The sequence below is a fragment of the Genypterus blacodes genome, unplaced genomic scaffold (genome assembly GCF_046128005.1).
Source record: "Genypterus blacodes isolate CSIRO-AG114 ecotype Tasmania unplaced genomic scaffold, CSIRO-AGI_Gbla_v1 ptg000169l_1, whole genome shotgun sequence".
NCBI classification, from domain to species: Eukaryota; Metazoa; Chordata; class Actinopteri; order Ophidiiformes; family Ophidiidae; genus Genypterus; species Genypterus blacodes.
In genome coordinates this window covers 47,075-74,203 of record NW_027466970.1, presented here as the reverse complement: position 1 = coordinate 74,203, position 27,129 = coordinate 47,075, and the positions used below count along the sequence as shown (strand labels likewise).

The 27,129-nt window shown below is 50.1% G+C and overlaps 1 protein-coding gene across 1 annotated transcript in view; it reads left to right on the top strand.

Annotated features, from left to right (window-relative positions):
* LOC143013945 (MAM domain-containing glycosylphosphatidylinositol anchor protein 2-like) overlaps nt 1-27,129 on the top strand; it is a 119,611-nt gene that overhangs the window by 50,915 nt on the left and 41,567 nt on the right. The window contains exons 4-9 of the mRNA XM_076167676.1: nt 3,501-3,697; nt 5,728-5,860; nt 5,957-6,226; nt 15,366-15,457; nt 15,543-15,780; nt 23,781-24,074. Coding sequence (XP_076023791.1) covers nt 3,501-3,697; nt 5,728-5,860; nt 5,957-6,226; nt 15,366-15,457; nt 15,543-15,780; nt 23,781-24,074 — 1,224 coding nt within the window. The remainder of the gene's footprint in view (nt 1-3,500; nt 3,698-5,727; nt 5,861-5,956; nt 6,227-15,365; nt 15,458-15,542; nt 15,781-23,780; nt 24,075-27,129) is intronic.

Below are 27,129 nucleotides of genomic sequence, written 5' to 3'. Positions count from 1 at the left end.
CGATCCCTAGCATTCCCTCTCCCTCTTCCTCCCTCTTCCTCTTCCTCCCTCCCAGGCTGTTGGCTTTATTTAGAAACAGCGAGGCGTTGACTTCATCCTCAACCATCAGGCAAACACCCCTATTTGTTCCAACGCACCATGAACCCACGGATCTGTGACGGACATTTAATCTAGCTGCAGGCACATTCTCAGCAGCCACTCTTAATGTCTAAAGTCATCAATCTAGGCTCCAGACAGAGAGAGAGAGAGAGAGAGAGTGTGTCTGTCTCTCTCTCCTCACCTCCTCCTGCCTCCTCTCCTCTTTATGTAAAGGTGGCGTTGCTGCTTTCAGCCCGGTCTGGCGGCTGAGAGGTTTTGAAGGTGAGGTCCCTCACAGGGCAGCCTGCCACATAATAGCTGCTCCGCTCCTCTATGCCCCATATTTCCACCAGCAAAGCTCCTGACAAAGAGGACAAACCTCACACACCGGGAGTGAGAGCAGCAACATCACCTCATTAACCCTGCCCACGTGTGTGTGTGTGTGTGTGTGTGTAGGTGTAGCAGCAGCTCAGATGTTTTTACAGTCCCTCAAACCTCAGAGTCTTGCCTCGCTCGCCCCGTCCTCGACCTTCGTCTGTCTTTCACCACAGCTGAGTTTACAGTCACATCCTTCATTTCAGGTGGAATGGAAGAATTGGCAGCAGTGTGTGTCGGTACGTGTGTGTGTGTGTGAGTGAGTGAGTGAGTGAGTGAGTGAGGGAGTGAGTGAGTGTGATAATGAAGCTCCTTCCTCTTCGTCCCCTCGCTCCTCTTCTTCCTCCCTTGTGCCTGTTTGTCGTCTGGCGAGCAGCCGGGCAGGAATCTGGTCGGATTATCAGCTTTTGTCTCCTTTCTTGGCGATCAACAGAAAGTTCTGTTGGTTAGAGGAGAAAACACGGGCGCTCATTGTTTGCGTCAGACCTCTGCTGGCTGGCAGGCGATGCATCTGGTGTTTGTGCGTTCGTGTGTCGCGCCGTCTTAATATCCGAGCCGGGAGAGTCGTCATGCGTGGCGGGAATGAGCAGAGTGAAGCTGAGGTTGATTCACTGGAGCGTTTCTCCGTACACGGGCAGATTTATCGGCCTGTGAACCCATAAACCTGCAATTACAAACCCTAACAACTCCGGTGCCGGCTGCACGTACACGGCAACGGCGGCTGCGGCGGCGGCAGCTTCCTCCAGGCTCCAGATTTAAGCCTCACACTCAGCCGAGCGTGACTTCAGAAGCTAATTGCACAGAGTGACACGCACAACATCCTTAAAAATGATGGCGGAGGTGGAATTCTGTTTGAAATTCATCACATTTTAATCCAGTGCGTACATTTCCATATTTATCTCCCCGCGCTGCGAGCATCCTCTTCCTCCCTGCGTATCGTTCTGGACCTATTAATAGCTCAAACCGCTGCCTACCTAGCGTGCAAACACACGGGCTCACACACTCCCACGAGCTTCGCCTCCACAAACGACAGCCTCCCATCAGACACGTGTAAGGCCGGGCAGATAGGGCCGCCAGCGTGTTCCTGCCACACTCGGTAAATGGAGTGATTGTGGCAGGAAACAGATGAGGAAGAGGAGCGGAGGAGCGCGGCAGATAAGACGCAGGATTCAAACACTGCGGCGCCGCTCTGTAATGATTCAGTGTATTTACTTAAAGCAATCTGCTCCTCTAAAATGGCTCCACTCAATCGTCTTCAGTCTCTCCGCAGCCACGTCCGCCCCTCGCCACCCCGCCGGCCCCCTGTCCCCTGCCCCCCCCCCACGCCCCCCCAAAGGTAATTGCTCTTACCTGAGCCACTGTAATGGATCCTGGATGAAGTATTGACCGCTGCTAGATTTTGATTAAGGGGCTGTAGGGCAGAACATGTCTTTAATGAAAGTGAGGAATCAGCATTCTTTGCCTGGATGCTGCCGCCCCCGCCGGCCCCCCTCGGCCCCCCCGTTCCCCCGGCGCCTTGATTAGGGACCTGATCCACGGAAAATCCAGCGGAGGACAGCGGCTACTGAATTAAAAGGGATGAATTCATCCGTTAATGACAGCTCAGGCCTGCGGAGGCTTGCGATCGTTCACTCATTCACTCAGATCAGCAGGGGACAGACCAGGCTGGGGGACAAAAGGAGGCGAGACGCTTCGTTTCAATCGAAATGCACTTTAACAGGAAGCTCCGGGGTGAAGATGAAGAGCAGCGGGCGGAGGAGGAGGAGGAGGAGGAGCCACACACTCACACACTGAGCATCAACAACATTCAAAGTGAACTCTGCTAAGAAGGGAATCGGTTGTGTTGCAGGAAGTTTGGTGGCGTTTACTTTCACCTTGTTGCTCATTGGCTCATCAGCTGATAGGCCATACCTCATTAATCCACAGGGTCACGTTCTCCTTCCTGCGGAGGTAGAAGGTCAACGTTTATCAGTCAGACTTACACAGTGAGGGATAACTCCTATTAGCTCCTCTTATCCGCGCCCCTTAAATTGCCTTTCTGACGCCATTAAGACCCGATTGCATCTTCAGGGAGACGAAAGGCCGATGCTTTGAGCGTGCAAATGGACATGATGTAAAAAGGAGGGAATTAGCATGCTAAAGGACGCCGCCGCCGCCATTTTCTGAGGATTAATTCCGTCGGCGAATAACTCGATTAAGTTAAATCGGTGGCGAGCTCTTCCTGGTGCGGCCGTCGGGTGGAACTCGGCCCTGATGGTGGCGGCCGTGCGGCGTCTTTGTGAACTTGTGGCAGCGCCCTCGCTCGCTCGCTCATTGACTGCTAGAGTCGATGTGCCCTTGGGCTGCGTCCTATTGACTGGAGTTCTGTGCTCCTCGCCTCCTTTCACACATCGACCTACAACTGGCAACCGGGGCTGCGACCCCCTTTGGTTGCACCTTTAACCACGGTAAAGAGGGACGGATCAGCAGCTATCGTTTTCCTGTTGAACGCCATCATCGCTACACACTGACACTGATTATCGCGTTGCTTATTGATCCGTCCGTCTGCCGGCGGCCATCAAATATTAATGAATTGTGACAAATGGCGATCAGGATTTCCCAGAGGCCTTTGTGTTTTCTGTCCACTTGGTTTGTTAGCAGGATTCCTCCAAACCCTGTGATTGATATTCAGTGTAATTTGGTTGCCAGGTTGGTCACAATCCAGGGAGCAACACATTCATTGAATTAATTGCAGTATTAAGCACTTTTACTCTCTCTCTCTCCCTCTCTCTGCCTCTCTCTCTCTCTCTCTCTCTCTCCCTCTCTCTGCCTCTCTCTCTCTCTCTCTCTCTCTCTCTCTCTCCCTCTCTCTGCCTCTCTCTCTCTCTGCCTCGCTCTCTCTCTCTCTCTCTCTCACTCTCACTCTCACTCTCTCTCTCTCTCTCCTCTCTCTCTCTCTTTGTATTATAGTAGATTGAGAGTGTTATGGTTCATGATATGGGTCGCCACTAACTCATGATTGACATGCGGCTCCCGTGGTAACCCAGGTTCCTCTCTTCCCTTGGCAGACCTTGATGACCCGGTGGTGACGGTGCACCAGAGCATCGGCGAGGCCAAGGAGCAGTTCTACTACGAGCGGACGGTGTTCCTGCGCTGCGTGGCAAACTCCAACCCGCCGGTCCGCTACAGCTGGCACCGGGGCAGAGAGGTCCTGACCCAGGGGTCGGACAAGGGTGTGGAGATCTACGAGCCCTTCTTCACACAGGTAAGGCAGAGCCAACGTATAGATGAGGACACACACTCATACATTAGAGACCCGACAAGGCCCCTGAACTCACACGTTTAGTTAGATACTTATGTGTTCACCTCTGACCTTTAACCCTGACTCTATCCTGTAGTAACTATGACCTTTGACCTCATAACATCAAGTAGCTGAGAGGACGGGAAGAGGAAGAGGATTTAGAAATAGAGAGAGAGAGAGAAAGAGAGAAAGGGAGAGAGAGAGACAGAGAGAGGCACAGAGGCAGAGAGAGGGAGAGGAAGTCAAATTGATGTTTGGCCAAATGGAGAATGATGGTGTGGAGTTAATGGAGTGGGTGAAGGAGGCCTCATCACACTCTTCATACCTCCTTCCTCCCCGGCTCTCTCCCTCCTCCTGCCCTCCATTAGAGCCGTAATTGGGTCAAAGAGTTTTCACCACAAAACAAAACCAGATTAGCTCCCTTTGACGTAGACTCACCGCAGTCTGAGGCTCCGCCCCCCCTGCAGGGTCAGCGTGAGTCCAGTCAGACCTCCATTTACCTCCACAATCCGTTGTTCTTCCTCCTCTCTTTCTCCCTCTCTCTCTCCCTCTCTCTGCCCTTCCGGCGTCCCTGAACCTTTTATCTGACCACATATTTCCCCTCCCCCTCCTCTGGCCTTTGTGTCGGTGCATGGAGCCCAGGTTGTCATCATTATTAGCCCAGGTCCACACTTACACTTTAATAGTCGGATCCCAGCGTGCTCTCCGCTCTCCGCTCGCCCTCCGTCACTTTGTCCTCCGCCTGTCGCTCCCTCATTTTTCCCAGTAAAATGCCAGAGAAAAGCACAATTATCTGCCGGCGGGTTGGAGTCATTTCTCACCCGCCGCCGGGGTTCTCAACCTCTGTGTGGCCGTCGGCTGGTTGTGATGTTCACAAAGGCTCCACGTGATCCCTCAGGTCACTGGAGCTCTGATGCTGAGTGTGTGTGTGCGTGTGTGTGTTCGTCTTTCAACACTTTTACTTCAAACACGGTCAAAGCTTTCAAACCGCCACAAAGTCAATCAGCCCAGTTTCCTTTAATAACGTCGGTGAGTTTCATTCAGACACAAATGAAGCGTGTTAAAGTTCTTAAAGCTGAGTGAAGGAAGTATTCTGTCCATCTTCTTCTGAAGGAGGATGAGGAGGATATAGCCTCATTATAGGGTAAAGCAGCTCTGATTGGCTTTGGAGCCTCATGGATCCATAAGGCTCCATTAAAGGGCCTACAGACAAACAAACATCTACACAAAGATCTTTAAGATAGCTTCATTTAAGCCACGCCAATGGACAGGATGTGCTGCAGACACGCCGTGTGTTTGTGTCTGTGTCGTCGTCGCTCTGGTTTAACCTCAGCGTTCGATCCTTCCGTCAATACGTCCATCAATCCTTCCGTCCGCTCTGTTCTGCTCCGTGTGTTCCTCCTTCTTCTCACGTCCCTCATAGATTCTCACCCCCTGCTGTCGGCGACGCACCGGCCTCATCTGCTCACAGGCAGAGGCGGCGTGAGCAACACAGGAAATGAAGTCTGAGTGTGTGTGTGTGTGTGTGTGTGGGTGGAGGGTGTCTGTGTATCATCAAACACAATGATCTCATCACCCGTGCGTCAGCGGATGTGAAGGAAAATAGAAGCGGCGAGTGATTGTGGAGTCGTTTGTGCGTCTGACTCACGTTTTAATCTGCAGTCGGTCTGATCAAAGGTTCCCCTCCCCCTCATCACAGCGTGCTGGGCCGAGCTGCGGCCTGATGACAGAATCAAACGGGTCAATGTGTTGTCTGTGTTGTCCATGTGATGGACCCCCCGCTGGGCTCCATCCCTCAGGCCCATTGACCGAGCAGTAATCCCTACGTTGCCGCTGAGCGCCTTGACAGAGTCGTTTACTCTCACAGCTGCATCCCTCTGACCTCTGACCTTTACTCTGAGATGTTTGGTCTCATCCATGACTTTGTTTTGCCTTGATTATGTTCATGTTTAGCACAAATTATCACACCAGTGTTGGTTTGGTCTGAGCTGCAGGGGGAAACAAAGATCCTGAAGCTGAAGAACCTGCGGCCTCAAGACTACGCCAACTACAGCTGCATCGCCTCGGTGAGGAACGTCTGCGGCATCCCCGACCGCAGCGTGATCTTCAGACTCACCAACAAGACGGGTAAGGGAGCTGAGGTGCACTCTGACCTGCCCTTCACAATAAAAGCTCAACATATCTCCTGCCAGTGTTTGATCTCTGTGCTCCTGCTCTCCACAGCGTCTCCGTCCATCAAGCTTCTGGTGGAGGATCCCATCGTGGTGAACCCGGGCCAGACGGTCTCCTTGGTGTGCATCACCACGGGCGGCGAGCCTCCGCCGGCGCTCAACTGGCTCAGCAGCAACGACAGCCTGCCGCAGAGGAGCGTGGTGAAGGGCGGCACGCTCACGCTGCCCGCCATCACGTCGGACGAGTCCGGCATCTACAGCTGCGTGGCGAGCAACAACGTGGGGAACCCGGCCAAGAAGTCCACCACCATCGTGGTGCGAGGTGAGAACAGCTCTCATGTCAGCGTTTGATCAGATCCCAGGCCGGTGTGTGCTGTGAAAGGCTGCAGGCGAGGGTCAAAGGCTGGGGAAGCGTTCGCTGAAATGCTCTGATTAGAGGAGACAGTAGAGCTATGAAACAGGAGGGCGAGGCCAAGGTCAGCGCTGGGGATCAGGTCAACATCTGGAGGTAGCTTTGTTCTCTTCCTCCTCTGAGAGACGAAGGTGGCAAACTCATGTCGGACAATTAAATCAGGATTCAGCAGGTGGTCAGATTTTAAGGCTCTGAAGCGTTTCGGTTTGCGTCTCTTGTCTCGGTGCCACAGCTCCACCATCAGGCCGCCGCCGCTGCCTCCGCCGCGCCATTCGTTTATCCACACGGCCGCATCGTCAACAAATCTGGGGCGCAGCATCTGCCTGACAGATGAACACCTTCTGTGTTGTGAAAGTGGCCCCGTATAGCTGAGAGCTTTAAGAATTGAGAAGCTTACATCAAAGAGCAGGCGGCAGGTGTCCCCCGAGAACAAATAAGTCACGGAAGCTCTCTGAAGGCAATCGCTGCCATAAATATCAAACTCTCATTGATGTGTGGCGTGTCTGATGCCGGTAATGCCGCGCCTCCGCCATCTGAGGGAAACCTGAGCGGGGAAATTCATCACCGCAGTAAAACATGTTTGAATATAAACAGGTTTCAATCTCCAGTAGATCTCCTCTGTCAGGCGTGTTTGTGAGACGGCCAACGTGTATTTATGAACCCGTGGGAGAGGGGGGCGGAGCCACGCTGACAGGCTGGACACATTGGTGCCATCAAACCAAATACAGACACGCTTAGAGCCTCAATTACGAGATGTTTTCATCTTTATTTGACAGTTTGCATAATGTGTGTGGTCTATCTTCCTCCTGATGTGAGCTCAGATGGTTGTCGGTGCGTCTCAGGGCTTTTATGGGGGTTTGAGCCCAGGGTTTGATACTTCTGCTGAGATGTGAGTGTGGAGCTGCTGAGATGATGATGGTGTGTGTGTGTGTGTGTGTGTGTGTGTGTATGTGGGCACTTACAGCCTGGGGATAAAAGCGGGAATTGACTTCACCTAAACAATCAATTGGGCGCAGTAAGAATGGTCGTTCTCCTAGTTCTCCTCATTCTCCTCGTTCTCCTCGTTCTCCTCGTTCTCCCTCTTATGAACTCCAGATTTATTTCTTTAATTGAAGCCGTTAAGTTGAAGCCGTCAAAGTTGGACACATCAATCAGCGGAAGCGGTCGTTTCCTTTGTTAGGTCACGTAAAATGTGCAATCAAAGCAAACAAGAGCCAATCAGTCAGGTGGGAGGGGCCTAAATGAAATCACAGACCGATAACTAATCAATCGATCTGCTGAGATCAGTGAACCGTGACTCATCTCAATCAGATCAAACCCCTGTGAGGATCCAGGCAAGGAAACGTGATGAAGATTATGGGATGGTTTACACATGAAGACTGTAGACGTCAACACAATGATGTCATCAGTTCAGGAAATCCTCTCTTCAGAAATAAATAAATGATCAGGAGCTGCAGAGGAGGAGGAAGATGGAGAGAGGAGGAGGGGCTTAACTACCTGCAGCGTCTGTGTCTGAGTGATCTCTGCTGCGTTCAGGGACTCCTCTCCTCTCTGCGGCTCTCGCTCGTGTCGTATAGACGATCGCTTATTTCAGGGCGACACCGCGATCAATACAGCCAATCAGGAAATGGAGAGGGGCGTGGCCGTTTGCTCGCTCCGTCTCCCAAATGACTAAAATTACAGCTCCTTTACGAGTGCTCGGTGATTTCTTTCCCCCTTTTTTTCAGTAACCATAGCAACATAGGCCCGAGTGTCTCCAGGCTGTTTGTGAATCAGTCCGTCCTGTCAGGATCACACAGCGTTCCTGCTGCTGGCAACTTTGGAGGGAAGAGACGATTAGTTCAAAAGGAAAACAGTGTTTGGTGCCGTATAGAATTAAAGCGTCAGTCTGTAAGTCTGTGAGTCTGTGTAACAGCTGGAAACGACTGTCACACAACAGCGTCGAACACACACTCTGTTCACAATCCAGTCCAGACTCTTAAAACTCACAAAATCTCACGAAAACTCACAAAATCTCAAACCCAAACCTGATCAAAAGAGTCCAATCAGACCTGCAGACCTGAAGAGAGGCACACACACACACACACACACACACACACACACACACACACACACACACAATGACATCACCACACTGACCTGATTCACACATTATTTCCTGTAGAATCATTGAATTCTGTCAGGTTGCCACGGCGTCTCTGTCAGCGCGATGCAGCGAGGGAAGAAATTACACACATTTCTCTACATACACGCACACACACACACACACACACACACAAACATTCACACACAAGCTCAGTCAATAAACTTCACAGGTTGATCCTGTGTGTGTGTGTGTGAGTGTGTGTGAGAGTTTACCAGCTCGCCTCATGCATCCCTCTCAAACTGCTGTCGCCAAAGGGGTCAGTGTGTGTGCGTGTGTGTGTGTGTGTGTGCGCGCGTGTGTGTCCAGATGGTCCGTTTCTCTGGCCGTGGCGTCCCAGCAGCCAGACGGCCTTTCAGGGTTTGGCCGTCTCCACAGACGCTCCAGCAGGCTGCTGGCGCCGCTTCACGCCGCCCAGCAGAAGCTTTTTTATGGGCCGAGCGTCCACAACACCAATTCATATGCGGGTCAATATGCTGCTCTCTCTCCTAGACGCTCTGTCTCATCATCCACCAATGAGATAAGAGGCATTCACACACACACACACGTTGGTTTGTTTGTGTGTTTGTATCTTTGTTTGCTGGATCAGTGGCAAAGTGATGAAGTTAGACATGAGGCAGGGATGAGACAGCACAATGTGGGGCTTTTACTTCTTTAAAACAGCTAAATGTATCTTTCTTAGCCCCCTAGTGTTGTGTTAGTGTAGCTTCATCCACTCAGGTGTCGCAGGTTTGTTTACATCAAAGATCACAAACTGACACATCACCTGAACTTTCCCCTGAAGGCTCATAGACAGTTTAGTGTCTGAGCCAAAGACGCCTGATGCATCAATCAGTCAGTCTGCTGCCGTGTCATTGTGGTGATTATGATGGAGGCAATAATAGGGACTGCTGGGCCTTGGTGGAGGTATGAGCTCTGAGTGTGGTCGTGTCTGTCGCTGCGTGTGTGTGTGTGTGTGTGTGTGTGTGTGTGTTTGTTGTGTTCTGAACTCCCTCGGGTTTCATATATGAGTGGGCAGCTCCAACATGGAGGGGGCCAACTGTGTGTGTGTGTGTGTGTGTGTGTGTGTTTGTTGTGTTCTGAACTCCCTCGGGTTTCACATATGAGTGGGCAGCTCCAACATGGAGGGGGCCAACTGTGTGTGTGTGTGTGTGTGTGTGTGTGTGTGTGTGTGTGTGTGTGTGTGTGTGTGTGTGTGTTTGCACCAAGCAGCGTGTTTCTCCCATGTGTGATGTAAAGAAAAGAACATCGCTGTGGCTAACAGACGCGAGGAAGAGACGAGCTGAGACACGAGGACGATCAGAGCTGTGGTCACTCACGTTTCGCAGCGTTTGCATGTTTGAGTGATGGAGCGACCGGTGTGTTTACGTGTGCATGTAGAGCTGAACACTGCCTCCTCTGTCAACTGAGCTGGACTGATTAGCGCCTGAGTCAGAGTGCGGCGGCGGCGGCGAGCGTTTACACGGTGCAGTCGTGACGCGACGTCGGGGCCGTGGCTCTGAGAGTCAGAATCAAACGCCCACGCCGCCGCCCTGCCGCCTCTGATGTGCCTGCTGGAGTTTCTCTCAATGTCATGTTTGAGTTTTGTACAAGCAGGACTTCCATCATCATCACCCACACACACTAATGCAATTACACAAGTAGACACACACACACACTCGTACATCATCAGCCGCCTGGCGTCCGATGGCACTCTGAGGCTCCGATTGGACGCTCTGCTCTGCTGTTGTTTCGCCTCCCTGCTGTTTAGATTCCGGCTGTTTGGTGGTGAAAGGAAACGATGTGTGTGTGTGTGAGATCCTGTCGGTCAGAATGTGAATCAGTGTGTGAGTGACCCTTATCAAATTTGCTTTGGAACACATTCTGGTGGAAAGCTGAATACATTTACATTCATGAATGACAAACGTACGCCTGGATGGGGAAGAGTCGAAACGGCCCGATCGTCCACCAGCGCACAGACGCTGTTTGTGTGTGTGTGTGTGTGTGTATGTGTGTGTGTGTGTTTCAGTGCTTATGTAACGAGTGCCGATGCACCTGCACGTGGGCGTTCATGCATTTAAATGTTTATGCAGAGAATGCTTGTGTGTGTGTGTGTGTGTGTGTGTGTGTGTGTGTGTGTGTGTGTGTGTGTGTGTGAGGGGGGGTTCCTTTGAAAGAAAGTGCCTGCAGTGGATCTCAGGGCAAAGTGCAACATGTTTACGGTATTGACCCGTCCAAGCCCGAACATCAGCCTTGTCAGGGTCAGGGGTCAGGAAGTCAGGAGGTCAAGAGGTGAAGAGGTCAGGAGGTCATCCAGGGATTTGAAGGTTTGTGGTTCGATCTGGTTCAAACTGTTTCTGATGAGCGAGTTCGATTGGTCCTGAACCTCTTCCTCTGCGTGTTCCTCCTGTGTGACGTCTGATTGGCTGATGCATCAGTAAAACCCGAGGTGGATCAGTCCGACCCATGCATCCTCCACTCATCCCTCCTCCTGTTTCCTTTCTAGTTTCCTCTTCTTCTCCTTCCTCTTGTGTTCCCTCCAGATTGCCATTGCTGGAATCGGATTTTAATGCAAATTTGTGTCTTTCTCTGTCACGTTGGACTTGATTAGTGACAAAGCGGCGGCGGCTGTTCCAATTACTAAAGTGGAAGCTGTTAAATGTGATGCTGGCACTCTTCAGACGCTAAACTGCAGATCCTCTTGATTCTTAATGAAATATTGAGCATTTTGTGCTTGGAGAGAGTCACGCATGAGTTGTTGAGTTTGTTTTGGCAGTGAGGGAGAGAGGAGAACACTTTGTAATCACTGATTAAAACGCTAGAAACGTCCAGAGTCCATACGGTGATTAGGAAAGTGATGAAAGTCGATAAGAACGTTTTTAGAATGAGGTCATTTTCAAGAGATCATAGAAAGGGACAGAGAAGACAAACAGCGCTAATCTGTGTGTGTGAGTGTGTGTGTGTGTGTGTGTGTGTGTGTGTGTGTGTGTGTGTGTGTGTGTGTGTGTGTGTGTGTGTGTGTGTGTGTGTGTGTGAGTCATGCTGATGCCTGTTGGCCTTTTCACGTTTAACCTTGATTGGATGCGGCGGCTGAGCGTGGCGTTCAGAGCGACGCCCATCTGCCTCCGAGATGAATCCGGCCTTGCCTGCTGATCGTTTCCCTGCGAGGAGGAGCGGCGACCGCGGCGTGAAGCCTGCGGAGAGACGGATGGAGGAGACGGGACGTGGCCGGGGCATGAGACGGGGCGAGGCGGAGGGCGGGGGGATTAGCCGGGGTCACACGGCGTAAAGCTGCTCCGTGTTCAGAGGAGCCAGATTCATTCACATCACGCCGTTTTAATGGAAAAGCTGCTAATTGACATTTGACCTTTAATGACTTTTTGAGAATCTGCCCGTGCGTAGCGGCGTGTCAGTGTGCCCCCGCCCCCCTGAGGCCGTATTGTAATCCCGCCTCTCGACAGGTCCAAGGCCTCGGCGCCGTCTCGTCTCTTTGTGTGATTATCGCCTCCTTTCATGTTGGGACCACCCGTTATTCCCTCAGGCTGTCAGAGCCGCCCGGAGCCCACAGGGGAGCCGGGCGGAGCGCCGCCGTACGCAGAGGAGCGCCGGAGCAGTGGAATGTGTGTGTGTGTGTGTGGGAGTGTGTGCGGTAATTAAAGCGTGGAATGCCCTGAGTGTAACGCCACACGTGATCTGAGCCGCATAGAGGAGCCGATCAGTGTTTCTGCTGCTGCTGGGACGTAAACAGAATGTAAACATGAGCGCAGCCTCCACTTCCTGTTGTGATGGAGGAGGAAGGTGGTCTTAAAGGGCCGGCGCCTCAGCTGCCTGTGAGCTGTGAGCGTGTTTCCTGTCTGTCATCAGTGGAGTGGAGTTTATTAAAGTAATGAGTGTTGAGCGTTTCACATAATTTAATTTTATCTTTAAGTTTAACTGATTTAAATATGATCAGATAAAAAAAAGAGCTTTATAATATTTTTCACCTCATTTGAGTCTATTTACCCGTTTTGATGTTTGAGAGAAATAAAACTAAACCTTAAACTACATGTTTATACAAATTCCACCTTAAATATTTAGTTTTCCCTTAACGAGCTCACAGCCACATTACCGTGGCAACATAAACCTTTTTTTTACACGTTGAAGAGGGAATCCCGTGAATTTTGCTGATTTTACGACTGAAACGTTAAGAAACTCTCTCAGTTCTGCTCTGTGGACGATAGAAGAAGAGGAAGTTAAAGTCTCAGCCTTGAACCTTTAAAGTGTTTCTGCTTAACGACCACGGGCATCAATTATTCAGGATGTTGAAATTATAACACGTGTAAATGTAAACCATCCTGCAAAGTGTTGAGAGATGAAGAACGGCGCTGTGTGTGTGTGTGTGTGTGTGTGTGTGTGTGTGTGTGTGTGTGTGTGTGTGTGTGTGTGTGTGTGTGTGTGTGTGTGTGTGTGTGTGTGTGTGTGTGTGGTCCCTATAGCGCAGAGTGAGATGTGCATTTATTTCCTCCTTATCTTTGCTGCTCACTCTCCGCCTGAAGCTCAGTAAACATCTCAGTAAATAACTCCACTGCTAATGTCACCGTGTAGAAAGACCAGAAAACAAGTCCTATGTTCAGGTCTGCCTACAGGTCAGAATACAGGCCTACAGGTCAGCCTACAGGTCAGCCTACAGGTCTACAGGTCTACAGGTCTACAGGTCTACAGGTCTTCAGGTCTTCAGGTCTACAGGTCTTCAGGTCTACAGGTCTTCAGGTCTACAGGTCTACAGGTCTACAGGTCTACAGGTCTTCAGGTGTACAGGTCTATAGGCCTACAGGTCTTCAGGTCTACAGGTCTTCAGGTCTACAGGTCTACAGGTCTTCAGGTCTACAGGTCTTCAGGTCTACAGGTCTTCAGGTCTTCAGGTCTTCAGGTCTTCAGGTCAGCCTACATCAGCGTTGGTACTTCATGTTTTTTCAGGCAGAAATGTTCGATCGCCCATTCTTGACAAACGGGATTTGTTTATTTACATGAATTAGTGAGGAAACAAAGGAGCAGCTGAACACGCCGACCTGCCAACACGCCTCACGCTGAGCAGCAACAAACGCAGCCGCGAGCTGAAGACGTGTCTGAGGGGCTGTGATTGTTACGCAACGCTCATTATTTCCTTTCTCTATTTAAATAATGTCGAGTTCATTCAGGGAAGAAACAAGCAGAGGGGGGAAAGCAGAAGTTACACACTAGTTTAGCAGTTTTTAGTTGTGTAGGACTTCTGAGGCCTCATTAGCATATTAGTCATTAGCATTTCCTCTCCATTTTATTCTTTGTTTTACATTCCTGGAAGCTGTCAGCGAGGCGTCCTGGTTCACGCCGCGTTTGGCCCGAGGCAAAGGGAAACAAATGAAGAGACGTATTCAGAGCAGAGACGTTTAAAAGCGCACAGAATCAGGTCGACGACACGAAACGAGTCTGGGAGGAGGAAACGCCACAACGACCTCATCCTCCTGAAGCTAAGGAGGAAAGGCTTGATTGACACGGAGGCTCAGACAACCTGAATAGAAACATGCGCCGTGTAAAGACGTTTATGATGAAGGAATAATGGGACTGCCTGTTTGTTTGGCTGTTTTGTCTCAGTGTGATCGCCCCCGGGTTCAGCAGCAAATGACTTCCTCTAAACATTCAGGAATGTTTACATCAAATTCCGTAACGATGCAGAAACAACAAACCTGCAGCTGTAGAAGGAAATGAATCTGTATGTTTATCTGCAGTCACCTGTTACATCCTGATGACTCACACACACACACACACACACACGGTGTAGGGCGGGTGTGTGTGTGTGTGATTGAGTCACGGAGGCTTGTGAAGCTGTCACAGACGTATTTACATTAGTGTGACAGAAAGTCGAGCTGTAGACTACATATTGTCTCATTAACCTCACACTCTCTGTGTTTTCTCTCCATCAATTTACATCTGAACCTGTGTGTGTGTGTGTGTGTGTGTGTGTGTGTGTGTGCGGTGCAGAGCCGAGTCTTAATGCCACGTATTATCTTTGCATCCATAAAGGTCACACACACACACACGTATCTGTTCCATGTCATTTTATGCTCATTGCTGCCGTTTCCATGCCAGCACGACTCAATTATGCTGAGTGACAGGAAGCTGGTCTCTGCTCAGGAGCATATGGGACACATGACTGAATGTAAACACACGCTGACGCCGCCGTATGACAGGATGTGACAGCGGTGGATCGTTTATGTGACACGTGTCACACACAGGCTCCTCCGCCCGCTGACGGCGAGTTCAAAGGCGAGGTGGGAGCGGCGTGTAGCTCGGCGCTCCGCTCCGCTCTGCGTGCCTCGCCGTGTTTTCCACATTCAATATCCTGTGTTTAAATCTGACACACAGGCTTTGTTTTGTTTTCCCTTTACAAACTGAATGCGATGATGTCTGCTGGGATTTGATGGATGAAAAGATTTCCGTGGTGCAGTCAGGTTAAGTTTTTGTTTTTTTGTGCAGAGGAGATGAATTGAACAATGGGATTGGAACCAATGCAGCATACATTATAATGAAATCATCTGTTTCTCTCAGAGACGCCGCGCTTTGAAAATGGAGTTTGCTGAGCAAATTGGATTAGAAATGCTGGATATTTTGTTCGGTATCTCTCCAATTTCACAGTGTGTGTGCGTGTGTGTGTGTGTGTGTGTGTGTGTGTGTGTGTGTGTGTGCACCTGCTTGTAAACCTTAATGTGTTTCACAGAGACTTTGCCTGTCTGGTGTTGATGGCAGTGTGATGTTTGGACCTGCTGCTGCTCAGCTCCAGTCTGAACTCGCCGCAAACAACACACACACATGCTATTATCCAGCAAATCTTCAAAATTAGGACTTTAACCGGTCGTGTGTTTGGAGTCAGATGTGTTCCTCTCCTCACGTCACTCTCTGTTCTCTTCTCAGCTCTGAAGAAAGGTCGGTTCTGGATCACGCCTGATCCGTACCACAACGACGACAACATCCAGATCGGTCGTGAGGTGAAGATTTCATGTCAGGTGAGTTTGAGTCCACGTGTTTAACGACGATCAGACAAACACGTGACAGGCGAGCATCGAAGTAACGCTTTCCCGTGCGTCCCAGGTGGAGGCCACGCCCCCGGAGGAGCTGACATTCAGCTGGCTGAAGAACGGGCGCGGCCTGCGGAGCTCTGAGCGCATGGTGATCACCCAGACGGACCCCGACATCTCACCCGGGACCACCAACCTGGACATCATAGACCTCAAGTTCACCGACTTCGGCACCTACACCTGTGTGGCGGCGTTGAAGGGCGGAGGAATCCCCGAGATCAGCATCGACGTCAACATTTCCTCCACTACTGGTGAGCCTCACACCCCCATCTACACGGCCCCGCCCCCAGCTCCGCCCCCTTACGCCCCCCCCACCCCACAGCATTTAGACTCCACTGGTTCATCGCTTCATGAGGGTTTCAGGTTTCTATGTTCCTGTCGCTCGCATGTCTCCATCTCTAAACTCACAGAGCGACTAATCAGAGAGCAAACATCCATCCTCCTCACATCTGATTGGCTGCTGACTAACGTTTGCTTATGTGTGCAGCATGACAACAACAACACATCTCATGGGGGCATGAAGGCATCGACCTATCTATCTATCTATCTATCTATCTATCTATCTATCTATCTATCTATCTAACATGTACACACGTGTAGTAGTACAGCTCTATCTGTGGTCAGTCAATGAGCGGTGTGTGTGTGTGTGTGTGTGTGTGTGTGTGTGTGTGTGTGTGTGTGTCATGGAGCATTACTTCATCGTCCATCTCCTGTACCGGGAGATGTGACCTCATCGACTCTACGCCTCAAAGACGCCACAATTCAGTCTCCACGGGCAGCTGGCTCATGCTAGCCTGCCAGAGTTCATGCTTGTGCGTGTGTGATGTGTGTGTGTGTGTGTGTGTGTGTGTGTGTGTGTGTGTGTGTGTGTGTGTGTGTGTGTGTGTGTGTGTGTGTGTGTGTGTGGCTGACGTCTTACAACTTGTGACTGCAGATGGGTTTCGTACCCCCTGCTGCCACTCACAGTGTGAACATGAGGTGTGTGTGTGGACCCTGGTTGTATACTTATGTTTAGATACTCCTTTGATAACCCCGGTGTGTGTGATCAATGCCACCTTCCTGCTTCGTCTCCTCATTATCTTTAAAGTGGCGCCGTGTGTCTCCTGGCGCTTCCCGGGCGACGCCCCTTTAATGTTGAAATAACAGTGTAGTGTATAAATCTATAGGTTTGTGTGTGTGTGTGTGTGTGTGTGTGTGTGTGTGTGTGTGTGGAGCTGTGACATGAAAGCTGGGCTGCAGGCTCAGATGTGATTGCTTCTTAAGCTCTCATTGTTCCACTCGGATGTGTGGGTATGAAAGAGTCCTGTTGTCATAGAGATGTTTCTGTCACACCACATCATGTATGGAAGGAAGTCCTCCACTCTCTGCTACGCCGCAACGTCAGGATTTAACCCATCTGCTCTCCTTTATTTGTTCTTTCTGTTTTTATGATGCAGAACATACAGAGCTCACACAAGAAGGAGAGAGAGGGGAGGAAGAGGGAGAGAGAGGGAGAGAGAGAGAAGGGGGGGATCTGGATCAGCAGGATCTGGATCTTCAGCAGCTCCAGAGCTCCATCCTGAACTGATCACACAGTACTGATTATTGATCTCCAGTCATAACTCAGAGAGAGATCACATCACGTTACTATGGGAGCTTTGATGGACAAGAGGTCAGATTATAAAAGTCAAAGGTAGACAGAAACACAGTTTTGGTTGTTATGGCGACAGAAATGTTGGTCCATGGTGTGGTGGAGGTTTGCTTTCTCTCTCTCTCCCTTTCCCTCTCTCTCTCTCTCTCTCTCCCTTTCTCTCTCCCTCTTTCTCTCTCTCTCCCTTTCTCTCTCTCACTCTCTCTCTCCCCCTCTCTCTCCCTCTTTCTCTCTCTCCACCTCTTTCCCTCTCTCTCCCTCTCTCTCTCCCATTCTCTCTCTCCCTCCCTCTCTCTCTCTCTCTCTCTCTCTCTCTCTCTCTCTCTCCCCGTCCCTCTCTCTCTCTCTCTCTCTCTCTCTCTCCCTCTCCCTCCCGCTTGCTTTTTCTCTCCCTTTCTCCCCCCCTCTGTCTTCTTGTTTGTGTTGCGTGTCTCAGGCAGATTGTCGTCACGTGTCAGAGGAAGTGTTGCAGTGTGTCTGTTGCATTCTGAAGTCTGTTGTGTCTCTTTTGTTGCCATGTGCCCGCAGCTGTTTTTGGGGTGAATAAGCCGTGTTTTTGTTCCTGTGCCTGCTCTGCTGAAGGGAAGAAACCCAGGCAGCAATTAGAAGTCTTAATAAAAGCATTTAGAGGAGATTACGCTGCAGGTCTGCCAGGGCTCCATGCTGGGGAAGTGTTTGGAAAGCGATTGAGCCTAAAGTGTCTCTAGACTGAAGACTTTGGAGCTCTCTGACTCCCTGCCTTGGCTCCCGTTCCAGATTCCGTCCCCAGTCTTACCAAAGACCCGCAGCACAGCGTCTTTATAAAAGAGAATATTTATTACTTTCCATTCTTTCAACTCGGGATGAACGCAGCTTTCATCAGCGCTCATGATTCCTCCCTTTTAGCAAAACAGCACTAATATTTACCATCATAGCACAATCAATACATAAGCTGGGCTAATGCTTATTTATGAGCGTGGGCTGGAAATGGGGACACTCTCCGCTCCCCGAGCTCCTCCTTCCAGGATTAAGAACAGCAGGACGCACTCCAGACGAGGCCAGGCACAAGTTTGGGCTCCAGTCTGAAAGCTCCTCAAAGACACGAGGAGCTCAGATAAGTGATCCGCTCTGATCGGTGGTGTCCTGGATGGAAGCGTCGCTGTGATGGGCGAGTCTGCCAGGTGGGACCAAACACCGGCTCAGGGATCAGAACAAAGGAGCTGCGGCGAAACGTCTTCAGGCTCCGGATCTCAGGCCAGCGACGGCACTGAAAGCGTCCAAGCAGCTAAGTGAGGCGAGGGTAGCTCCTGGCCAACGTTCCCCGGCTCTGCCTGGTGGATCCAAAGACGTTCCAGAGGCCAGATGGGATGTATAATCCGTACGGTGAATCTATGCCACGCTCTTCTTCCAGTTGGACACGCTTGGAACCCAGGGAGGAGCTCAAGAGGCATTTGGATTAGATGTCTCAACCTCCTCCTTTTGATGTGAAGGACCAAACTCTGGAACAAAGCTCAACCAGTAAATTGAGACCTCTGCCTTCCGGGGCTCGATGTATGCAGTTCAATACAGCGACCGCATCGCTGCAGCGATCGACCTCGGGCTCCGTTCTGACCTCAAGAGCCTGAAACACCCAAACCTCTTCACTCGTGGCGTCAAGTCAGAACACACCTGCAGAGAACCGAACCGAGGCGTGAAGCGCGCGCCCTTCAGTCCTCTGCTCCACCTTCAGATCCAATCCACACGCAGGATCCGTGGCTCTGTTGGGCGCCGGGTTGTGTTTGTGATGAAAATAGTCCCCGTTCACAAACAAACGTCAGCATCCAGCGGGAACACAAACTGTTTGTTGTTCCCTCTGTCGTCTGGGTCGGGGGCTAAATCACCATGTCGCCGTGATTCTCTCAATTAGCCGCGCTGAAACTCCGCCGCCACCCAGAGTTTCTGTCAATCTAAAGAATCACCGCCGTTAATAAATGAAGCAGATCAATTAAGTGTTCAGCTGATTAAATAAACTGGAGCTGATTTATTAAACAGCGAGTACAACGACTCGGCTAAAGGAAAACCTGCTTGCCTGTCTGTCTCTCTGTCTGTCTGTCTGCGTGGTAAAGTGGTAAACCTTGATGTGAATCTCATCACAACAGCAGAAAGGAAACAGAAATGTGTTTTCATCTGAACACACACTCATGATACTTGAATAAGATCAACATCAGCAGCTGAAGTCTTTTCCTGATGGCTGAGTCTGACTTGTTGTCTGACTTGTTGTCGCGTCTGAGTGAGAGAAGCTCCTTTAAAAACTCAAGTGAGACTTCAAGGTGCAGCAACAAAGGGGGAACACAGAATAGATCACAGAGGTTAAGAGAGTTAAAAGTCGAGCAACTGCATAGAAAACAAACACAAACCCATAAACACATAAAGAACAAGCATCACATTAACATACAGAGCAGAGGAGATGATGATGTCATTCCTCAGCACAGTGGGAAAGGGAGGAAACGGCGTGATGAGCGGCTCATTCTGCCAGACAGCACTGCATATAATACATGGATTGTTTTCAGCAGAGCCACAGTGATACATCTGGATGATTGTTCAGTAAGGACAGTAACTACCACCCGTCTGTTGGCCCACTCCTTCTGGTCTTTATGTCCGGGAATTCAGTGCAGGGATTTACTGTGTGTGCAGGTTTCCTTCAGTGTGTGTGTGTGTGTGTGTGTGTGTGTGTGTTACTGTGTGTGTGTGAGTGTGTGTGCTGGTTTCCTTTAGTCTTTACGGTTGTGTTGTTGTGTGAAAACAACACAAACAGGCCTTCAGTGATCAAACCTGAGCTCAGATCACAGCTGATCTCCACTCCAACCATTTCACTGCAGGCTCGTGTGATGGATCACAAAAATATTTATACGTGTCAGGAGACGGAGATCAAACAAACACACACACACACACACACGTATGTTCGCACGGTCAGGAGTGTGTCACCGCAGTCTGTCAACGCACTAAGCCGATTTAACACATCAGCTGATATTTCTTTTCATTTTAACACCTTGGGATATAAATGCAGCTGCCTTTATCACACACAGACACACACACACAGACACACACACACACACACACACACACACGCACACACACACACACTGGTCTCACTGGGCTCCTCTCTGTCCACAGAGGTTGGTATCTCAGAGGAGCAGGAAACACACTGTCACATTGTGACCAGCTCATTGGCCTCAAGCTGTCTAAACACACACACCCACACACACTCTTACACACACTCGGCGGGAGTTGCAGGAGGAGTAGAGAGGACTTTGTTGCCATGGAGACGGGAAGTGATGTCACAGCACTCACCTGAAAAGAGGGCAGCAGGCAGGAATACGCTTTATTCTCAAAGACGTCGGTTCACAGCACTCCAGCCGCCGACGCTGTAAATGCAAAGTGCTCCATGTTTCCACAATTTGCACTCGGCTCACATTGTGCGTGTGTGTGTGTGTGTGTGTGTGTATTGTGTGTGTGTATTGTGGGGGTGATAGATCCTGCTGAAAGGCTCCAGCAATCAGCCTGTAAACTTGGAGCATCACTCCAGCTGAGAGCTGAGAGAAGTGGTGCGTTTCTCAGGCCAAAGAGGCTCAGGAGCAATTCAGACACACACACACACACACGCACACACACACACACGCACACACACACACACACACACAATGATCAACCTCAACAACACTGACAAGGGTACAATCACAGCAGGGACTTTGCCCATGGGCGAAAGTAGAAACACTTACATTCTTGCAGTGTCGATGTTTGGCCCCAAGGTGAACGCTTTCTAATGTAGCACTCTGTGTTGAAAGATAGAATATTGAAACCTTGGCTCTCCAATTATTGCAAGGACACACACACACACACACACATGGGCACACACAAGCACACAGTGGGCGTGGCCTGCAGGCTGTCATGATGGTTGGGTTTGTTTGGCTGTGAGGCAGAGTGAGTGAAAGGTCTGAGTGACCGTTTTCCGTTTCCATAGCGACGTGGAAGAAAGACGACGGTGGCCGATCGCCTGCGTCCGCTCGGCCAAACGCAGCAGGAAGACAATAGTAATTGGCTGCCTAATCTGCGGCGTGGTGGAGGCCAGGTGTAATGATGGCGGCTCAGTGAACGCTCCTCTCCTCCGCCGCTTCCTGCTGTCATTCTCCATCTCTCCGCTGCCTCATCCAGAGGAGAGGCAGGGGAAGGAATATGTCAGCTCTTGACACCTGCCTGCCTCGGTGAAGACGTCCTGTGAATACCAATCTGCCAGTGTGTGTGTCTGTGTGTGTGCGAGTGTGAAGTGAGCGTCCGTTCTTTCCCTCGCTCTCTGCAGCAGTTATTATTTCAGCTCTTTTGCTGCCAGGTTGCATTATGGGAGCTTGTCAGCCAGCGTCCATTCTTCCCGATCAGCGTCGCACTCGGCTGAGAAGTCTAATTGAATAGATATGTAAGAGTTTGAGCGGACAAAGAGGCGTAATGCAGCCAGACGTCTGCACCCAATTAGCTTTGGTTGAAGTGTTATTGCTGTTATTTCTCCTGCTGTGTTCTGAGGGTCTGATGGTTCTGCAGCGTCGTGTGGTCACGGCCCGATCCAGGCTGTGTGTCTCTGTATCCTCTTACACTCTTTCATCAGTTCTTGCGTGGTGCCGGTTCTGTCCCTCTGGTTCTTCTTCTCTCATTCAGTTCTTCGTCTCTCTTCTCTTCTCTCCTCTCAGCTCCACACGAAACCAAACACACCCGAGACGTGAAGAGACGAGAAGTTTACTTTACCACTTAATTGCAACATCTGTTTTGATTACGGTTTAACAAATGACTTCTTCTTCATCGACCACATTCCAGTGTTCTTCTTCCTCATTTTCCAACTTCAAACTCTATAAAAAGGTGGAGGAAACGTTCTGCTGCCTCCCAGAAGGACAGACAGGAACTCTGAGATGACAGGGTGATTGTTACCTCTCAGCAAATATCTGATATCAAGCCATTGCTGGCGATTTCATCACTGCGGAGTGTCGGCGGGGCTTGACGATCACGTCGATTTGAGCTCAATGGCAGGGAGTCAAAAAAGTGTGGCGCCGCGCCATCATTGTTAAGACGTCGCTCTTCACTGGCCGGCTGTGGACCGTGTCTGGAGCTGAGCTACAGCATAGACTCAGAGTGTGTTGATGCCTTGGACTGCACACACACACACACACACACACACACACACACACACACGCAGAGCACTGGAGGAGCTTTTTGCCAAGTTTGCTAATTAAACAAATTTACTTGGCCAGCAAGCTTAATGAGAAACCAGAGTACTCAGTCCAACCTGCTGGAGTTCCTGCTTTCAATACTTTCAATACACACACACACACACACACACACGCTAAAGAAACCCTGTGAATGTAAACATGTCCAGCGATTCACTCCTTTTATACGTCTCCATTCACCCTCAGCCAGCTTCTAAATTGTCCAAACAAAGACAAAATATTTACAGATTCTTGCTTTTCTACAGCGCTTAGCTCCGTCTCCACCACGGAGGTTATACGAGCGCGGGCGTGAGGAAGAGGAGGAGGAAGAGGAAGAGAGCGCAGAGGCAGAAAGCTCTAGATAATGATGGTAATGATGCAAGAGGTGAGATGATAAAGGACGGCGCCAGACAGTGAGACTTCCTGTTCGCAGTCTCACCAGCAACCCAACAGTCAAGGCTTGTTTGCGTTCGCGAGCTAATAGAGTTTAGTATGCAAGACAGGCAGAGGGAGTCTCCTTTGTTTGTGCAGAATAAAAGAGTTGCTCGTGTGCGTGACGTTCTCAGGTGGTGACCTCTACGTCTGAAGAAACCTGATGAGAGGTTGTTACAGGCGTGAAGGTAATGAGGGAAATGATGGCAGACGGTGATGATGATGATGATGATGCCATGATGCTGAACGGTGATTATAGGGATGTTGTGAGAGATGACAGGCGTGTCTTTGGTTTCAGCTCCTTCGCTCCGCCAAATGTGAACTTTGATATGGAAAGTCTGGAATCTGCTTGCAGTAATATTGACTTCCTGTCTAACTTACTTACTGCCAATGTTCTGAGAGAAACAAGGCTGCCAAGTGTGTTTCTACCTCTGCTGAGGACTGTATGTGTGTGTGTGTGTGTGTGTGTGTGTGTGTGTGTGTGTGTGTGTGTGTGTGTGTTCAACAGATTCTTATTGATTATGTTTAGGCCATAGACAACCACTCAGACTGCTTGCCCTGTGTTGACACTAAGTTACCACTAGATGGTAGCAGAAACACTCCATTGGATCTGGATCAGTACGATCTGGTTTTTATGGTCAAGTTGTCCGATTTTGAAAAGGTTTTTGTTGTTTTGGCAACTTAGAAATGTCCTCTCTCTTGCTGCTTTCTTGTTTTCTCTTCGTTGCATCGTTCATTGGTCTCCATTGCTTGATCACATGCTACTGACTCAAACTACATGCTCCCCGCTGATAAACCTGCATGGTCGCTGCTGCATACAGGCTGTGAATGCTCGGCTGAGGCTCGGCTTCATCACCATCGCCACCTGGATGCTCATTCACGTTTCCATCTCGCCGCTCCCCCTCGACGATTCCCCCCCGACCCCGCCTGCTGACTTTCTAGAGCCCCATATCAGTCCCTCCTTTGTTTTTCTCTTTCTTAGTTCCACCCAACCTGACAGTCCCTCGGGGCAAGTCCCCCCTGGTGACTCGAGAGGGTGACACGGTGGAGCTGGAGTGCCTTGTTTCAGGGAAGCCCAAGCCCATCATCCTGTGGTCTCGGGCCGACAAGGAGGCGCCCATGCCGGACGGCAGCATGCAGATGGAGAGCTACGACGGCGTGCTGCGCATCGTCAACGTGTCCCGGGAGATGACGGGCTCGTACCGCTGCCAGACCAGCCAGTTCAACGGCTTCAACGTGAAGCCGCGGGAGGCCGTGGTGGAGCTGATCGTCCAGTGTGAGTACACCAGAGTGTGTGTATGTGCTTATGTTTAAGTGTGTGTGTGTGAGAGGGATGATGGAAGATTTTATTTTATTGTGTGTGTGTGTGTTGATGTGTCTTCTTCTTCTTCCTCTTTTTCTTCTTCTTCATCCACTCGCTTTTTTTTCTCCATGATATCAAGTTGTAATTCCAAGTTGTAACCAAGTAATCCCAAGTAACATCACTACAGATCTGACAGAGGAGGGAGGGCGAGGACAGAGAGTGACACGGTGATCAGGGAGGGCAGCACACACACCTGTGTATCGCCCCCTCACGTGTGTATTCATGTATTTCCTCTTGTTGCAGTGTGATTAATCGCTTCATGTGCCACTGAAATTGAACATCGCCCTTTTTCTTTCCTCCCACGCCCGGCCAATTTCCTGTTGAAGGTTGTAAAATTAAGTCCGATCCCAGCGGTACAACAAGTCTTAGAGGAAGCCGCTCTTCCTCCTCCTTTTCCTCTTCCTCCTCCTCCTCTCGCACAGCGAGAGGAAGACTTCATCTGCTGAGTGTCAAGTTGGCACTGTGAGCATTACACAAAGGCACAAAGCTTGGGACGCCGGTGTCCATTCTGGTTAGGATCTGTGTGTGTGTGTGTTTGTGTGTGTGTACGTTTACATCAGAGAAGGGAGGACGGTGCCATATCCCGAGGCCTCAGACCCCCCCGCCACACATTCAGGAACCCCTTGCTCCATTTCTAAGAAGCGACATTCAAAGATGGCTTAGCGGATAATTAGCAGGCGGCTAATTTATTCCCGCTAGTATTCATCTTGTATTCATTTATGTAGATTTGAATGGAATATTTAAAATGAACGTCAGGGATTCAAAGTCAGTCATTCAGGGGCCGGGAAGGAATCCCAGCTGGAAAAAAAAATAAGTCGGATGGGAGGGAAATTAAACGGATCTGTGTGTGAAGCCGTGAACGCTCGCCGCTCGCCACCGCTCGCTGGCAAGTGATTATAGGAAATTGAAAGTTTGATTCTTGTTGCGGTGAAGTCAGATTGGGCTTTTGTCACCGGCGCTCAAGTTTCCCCCATTGTCTTATCACATGGCCTACTTAGTTAATCCATACATTCTTCCATTCCAACTCGCCTATTTGCTCATTAATCTTCCTGCAAACCTGAGTATTAGCTGCTGCTGCTGCTGCTGCCGTCGCTCTGACGACACAGAATGTGGAGCAATTCACTGACTTGTGAAACCGTAATTTGTAAAACTGCCAAACTGGGTCACTGACTGTTTTTTGTCAGTGGGAGCATTCTGGAGACTTCCCGGGTCTGCCACTCTGTGAATGGACCCATGAACACGCGATAGAGCCTCTCAAAGCTCCTCTACATTCACTGCATACCAATATGCTCACCTGTGACCTTTCAACCTGAACCCTCTGTACGTTGTCATGGATCTTTATCCTATAGTAGCGTGTGTGTGTGTGTGTGTCAGGTTTGAGGTTTGGATGTTCTCTGAAGGCCGTGTTGAGTCGTAGCCGGACCGATTCAGCGTAGACAGCTCGTATGGAAGGTTTGCGGCTTCACAGCACATTGACACAGAGAAGTAAACAAAAGGATTTTCGCTCTAAAAAGTGCCTGCACTAATTAGGAACGCCGGGCGGACGTGCTCCCTCATGCGAGAACGACGCGGCATCAGAGAAACACATTGTGGAGTGCAAAGTGAAAAACGAGGAGACGGACGCTAATAAGCTTATCTAAAGAAGCGGAGGCAGAGGGAGTGACGCCTCGCAGCTTTCACCACCTCTGTGCACATGGAGGTCACACAGGGCAGAACACACTGGGACCTGGATGGACCCGAGACGTATGGATCAGTCCATAAGAAGCGAGGTCACGTTTTCGTTAACGTAAAGTACATTGATGATTCATAATGATGAGACAAATAGATAGAAACCAGACTTTAATGGGTTAATTCATTTTGAAGATGAAAACAAATAGACTACAACTATAGAAGGAACGTATGATACAATTTATTATGGATTTCAATTCACAGTGGTTCCCATGCGTGTGAAGTTCAGGGCCGATCAGAGCCAAATCATCTGTGTTCATCCAGAAGCTCCAAATGTTGCGCAACATAAACAAACTCTTCTTCTACTGTTTGTTACTCTGGCCCTCTTCCTCTCCTGGTCCTCAGTGAGGAGCAGTAAGTCGCCCTCAGAGCTGTAAGAAGCTCATGAGCACTGAAGACATCGTGGTGCCGTTTCCTTAGGGACGCTGTAGCGCGGCTCTGCGGCGTGTCTCCACCTGTACATCACAGCCGCTCCAGAGTTACCGGCCCTGTGGATGGGATTACATCACTCCTACCTTCTCTCCCTGCATCCACGGCAACAGTGGATGTCAGAGCCCCGGCTCTGGCGTTGTTCTAGTTTGTAAATGTGAAACCAGAATCCACCAGAATCACACACACTAAATCTCTGGAGAGCAAAGTATGAAGGTCGTGTGTGTGTGTGTGAATGTGTATATGTGTGTGTGTATATGTGTGTGTGTGTGTAGTGCGATGTAGGAAAGACTGAGAACCTCATACAGGCCGTCTTCTCGCCGTCTCCATGACAACACCCACTTTCTTACCTTTCCCCTTTTTGTTTTTCGAGCTGGAATAGTTGCTCCTCCTCCTCTTCCTCCACCCCTTCCTTCTCCTCCTCCCTCATCCTCCTCCTCTTCGTCACCACGTTTGTTTACTCGGAAGTCTCATTCAATTAGGTTTGATTCGACGTCTGATGAGATTTGAAGAACTGCACGTGAACCCGGTGAGAGAGTGACGGAGAGAGACGTGTGTCCACACACACACACACACACACAAACACACACACACACACACACACACAGGAAAACACATCAATTCTGTCTCCGTGTTTTCAAATCTTTTTTCCAAACCAGTTTATTCTGGGAATGCAGTTATTTTTCATTATAGGTCACTTTAATAAAACACCTCTCACTCTCTTTCCCTCTCTCTCTCTCTCTCTCTCCCCCCCTCTCTCTCTCCCCCCTCTCTCTCTCTCCCCTCTCTCTCACTCTCTCTCCCTCTGCCC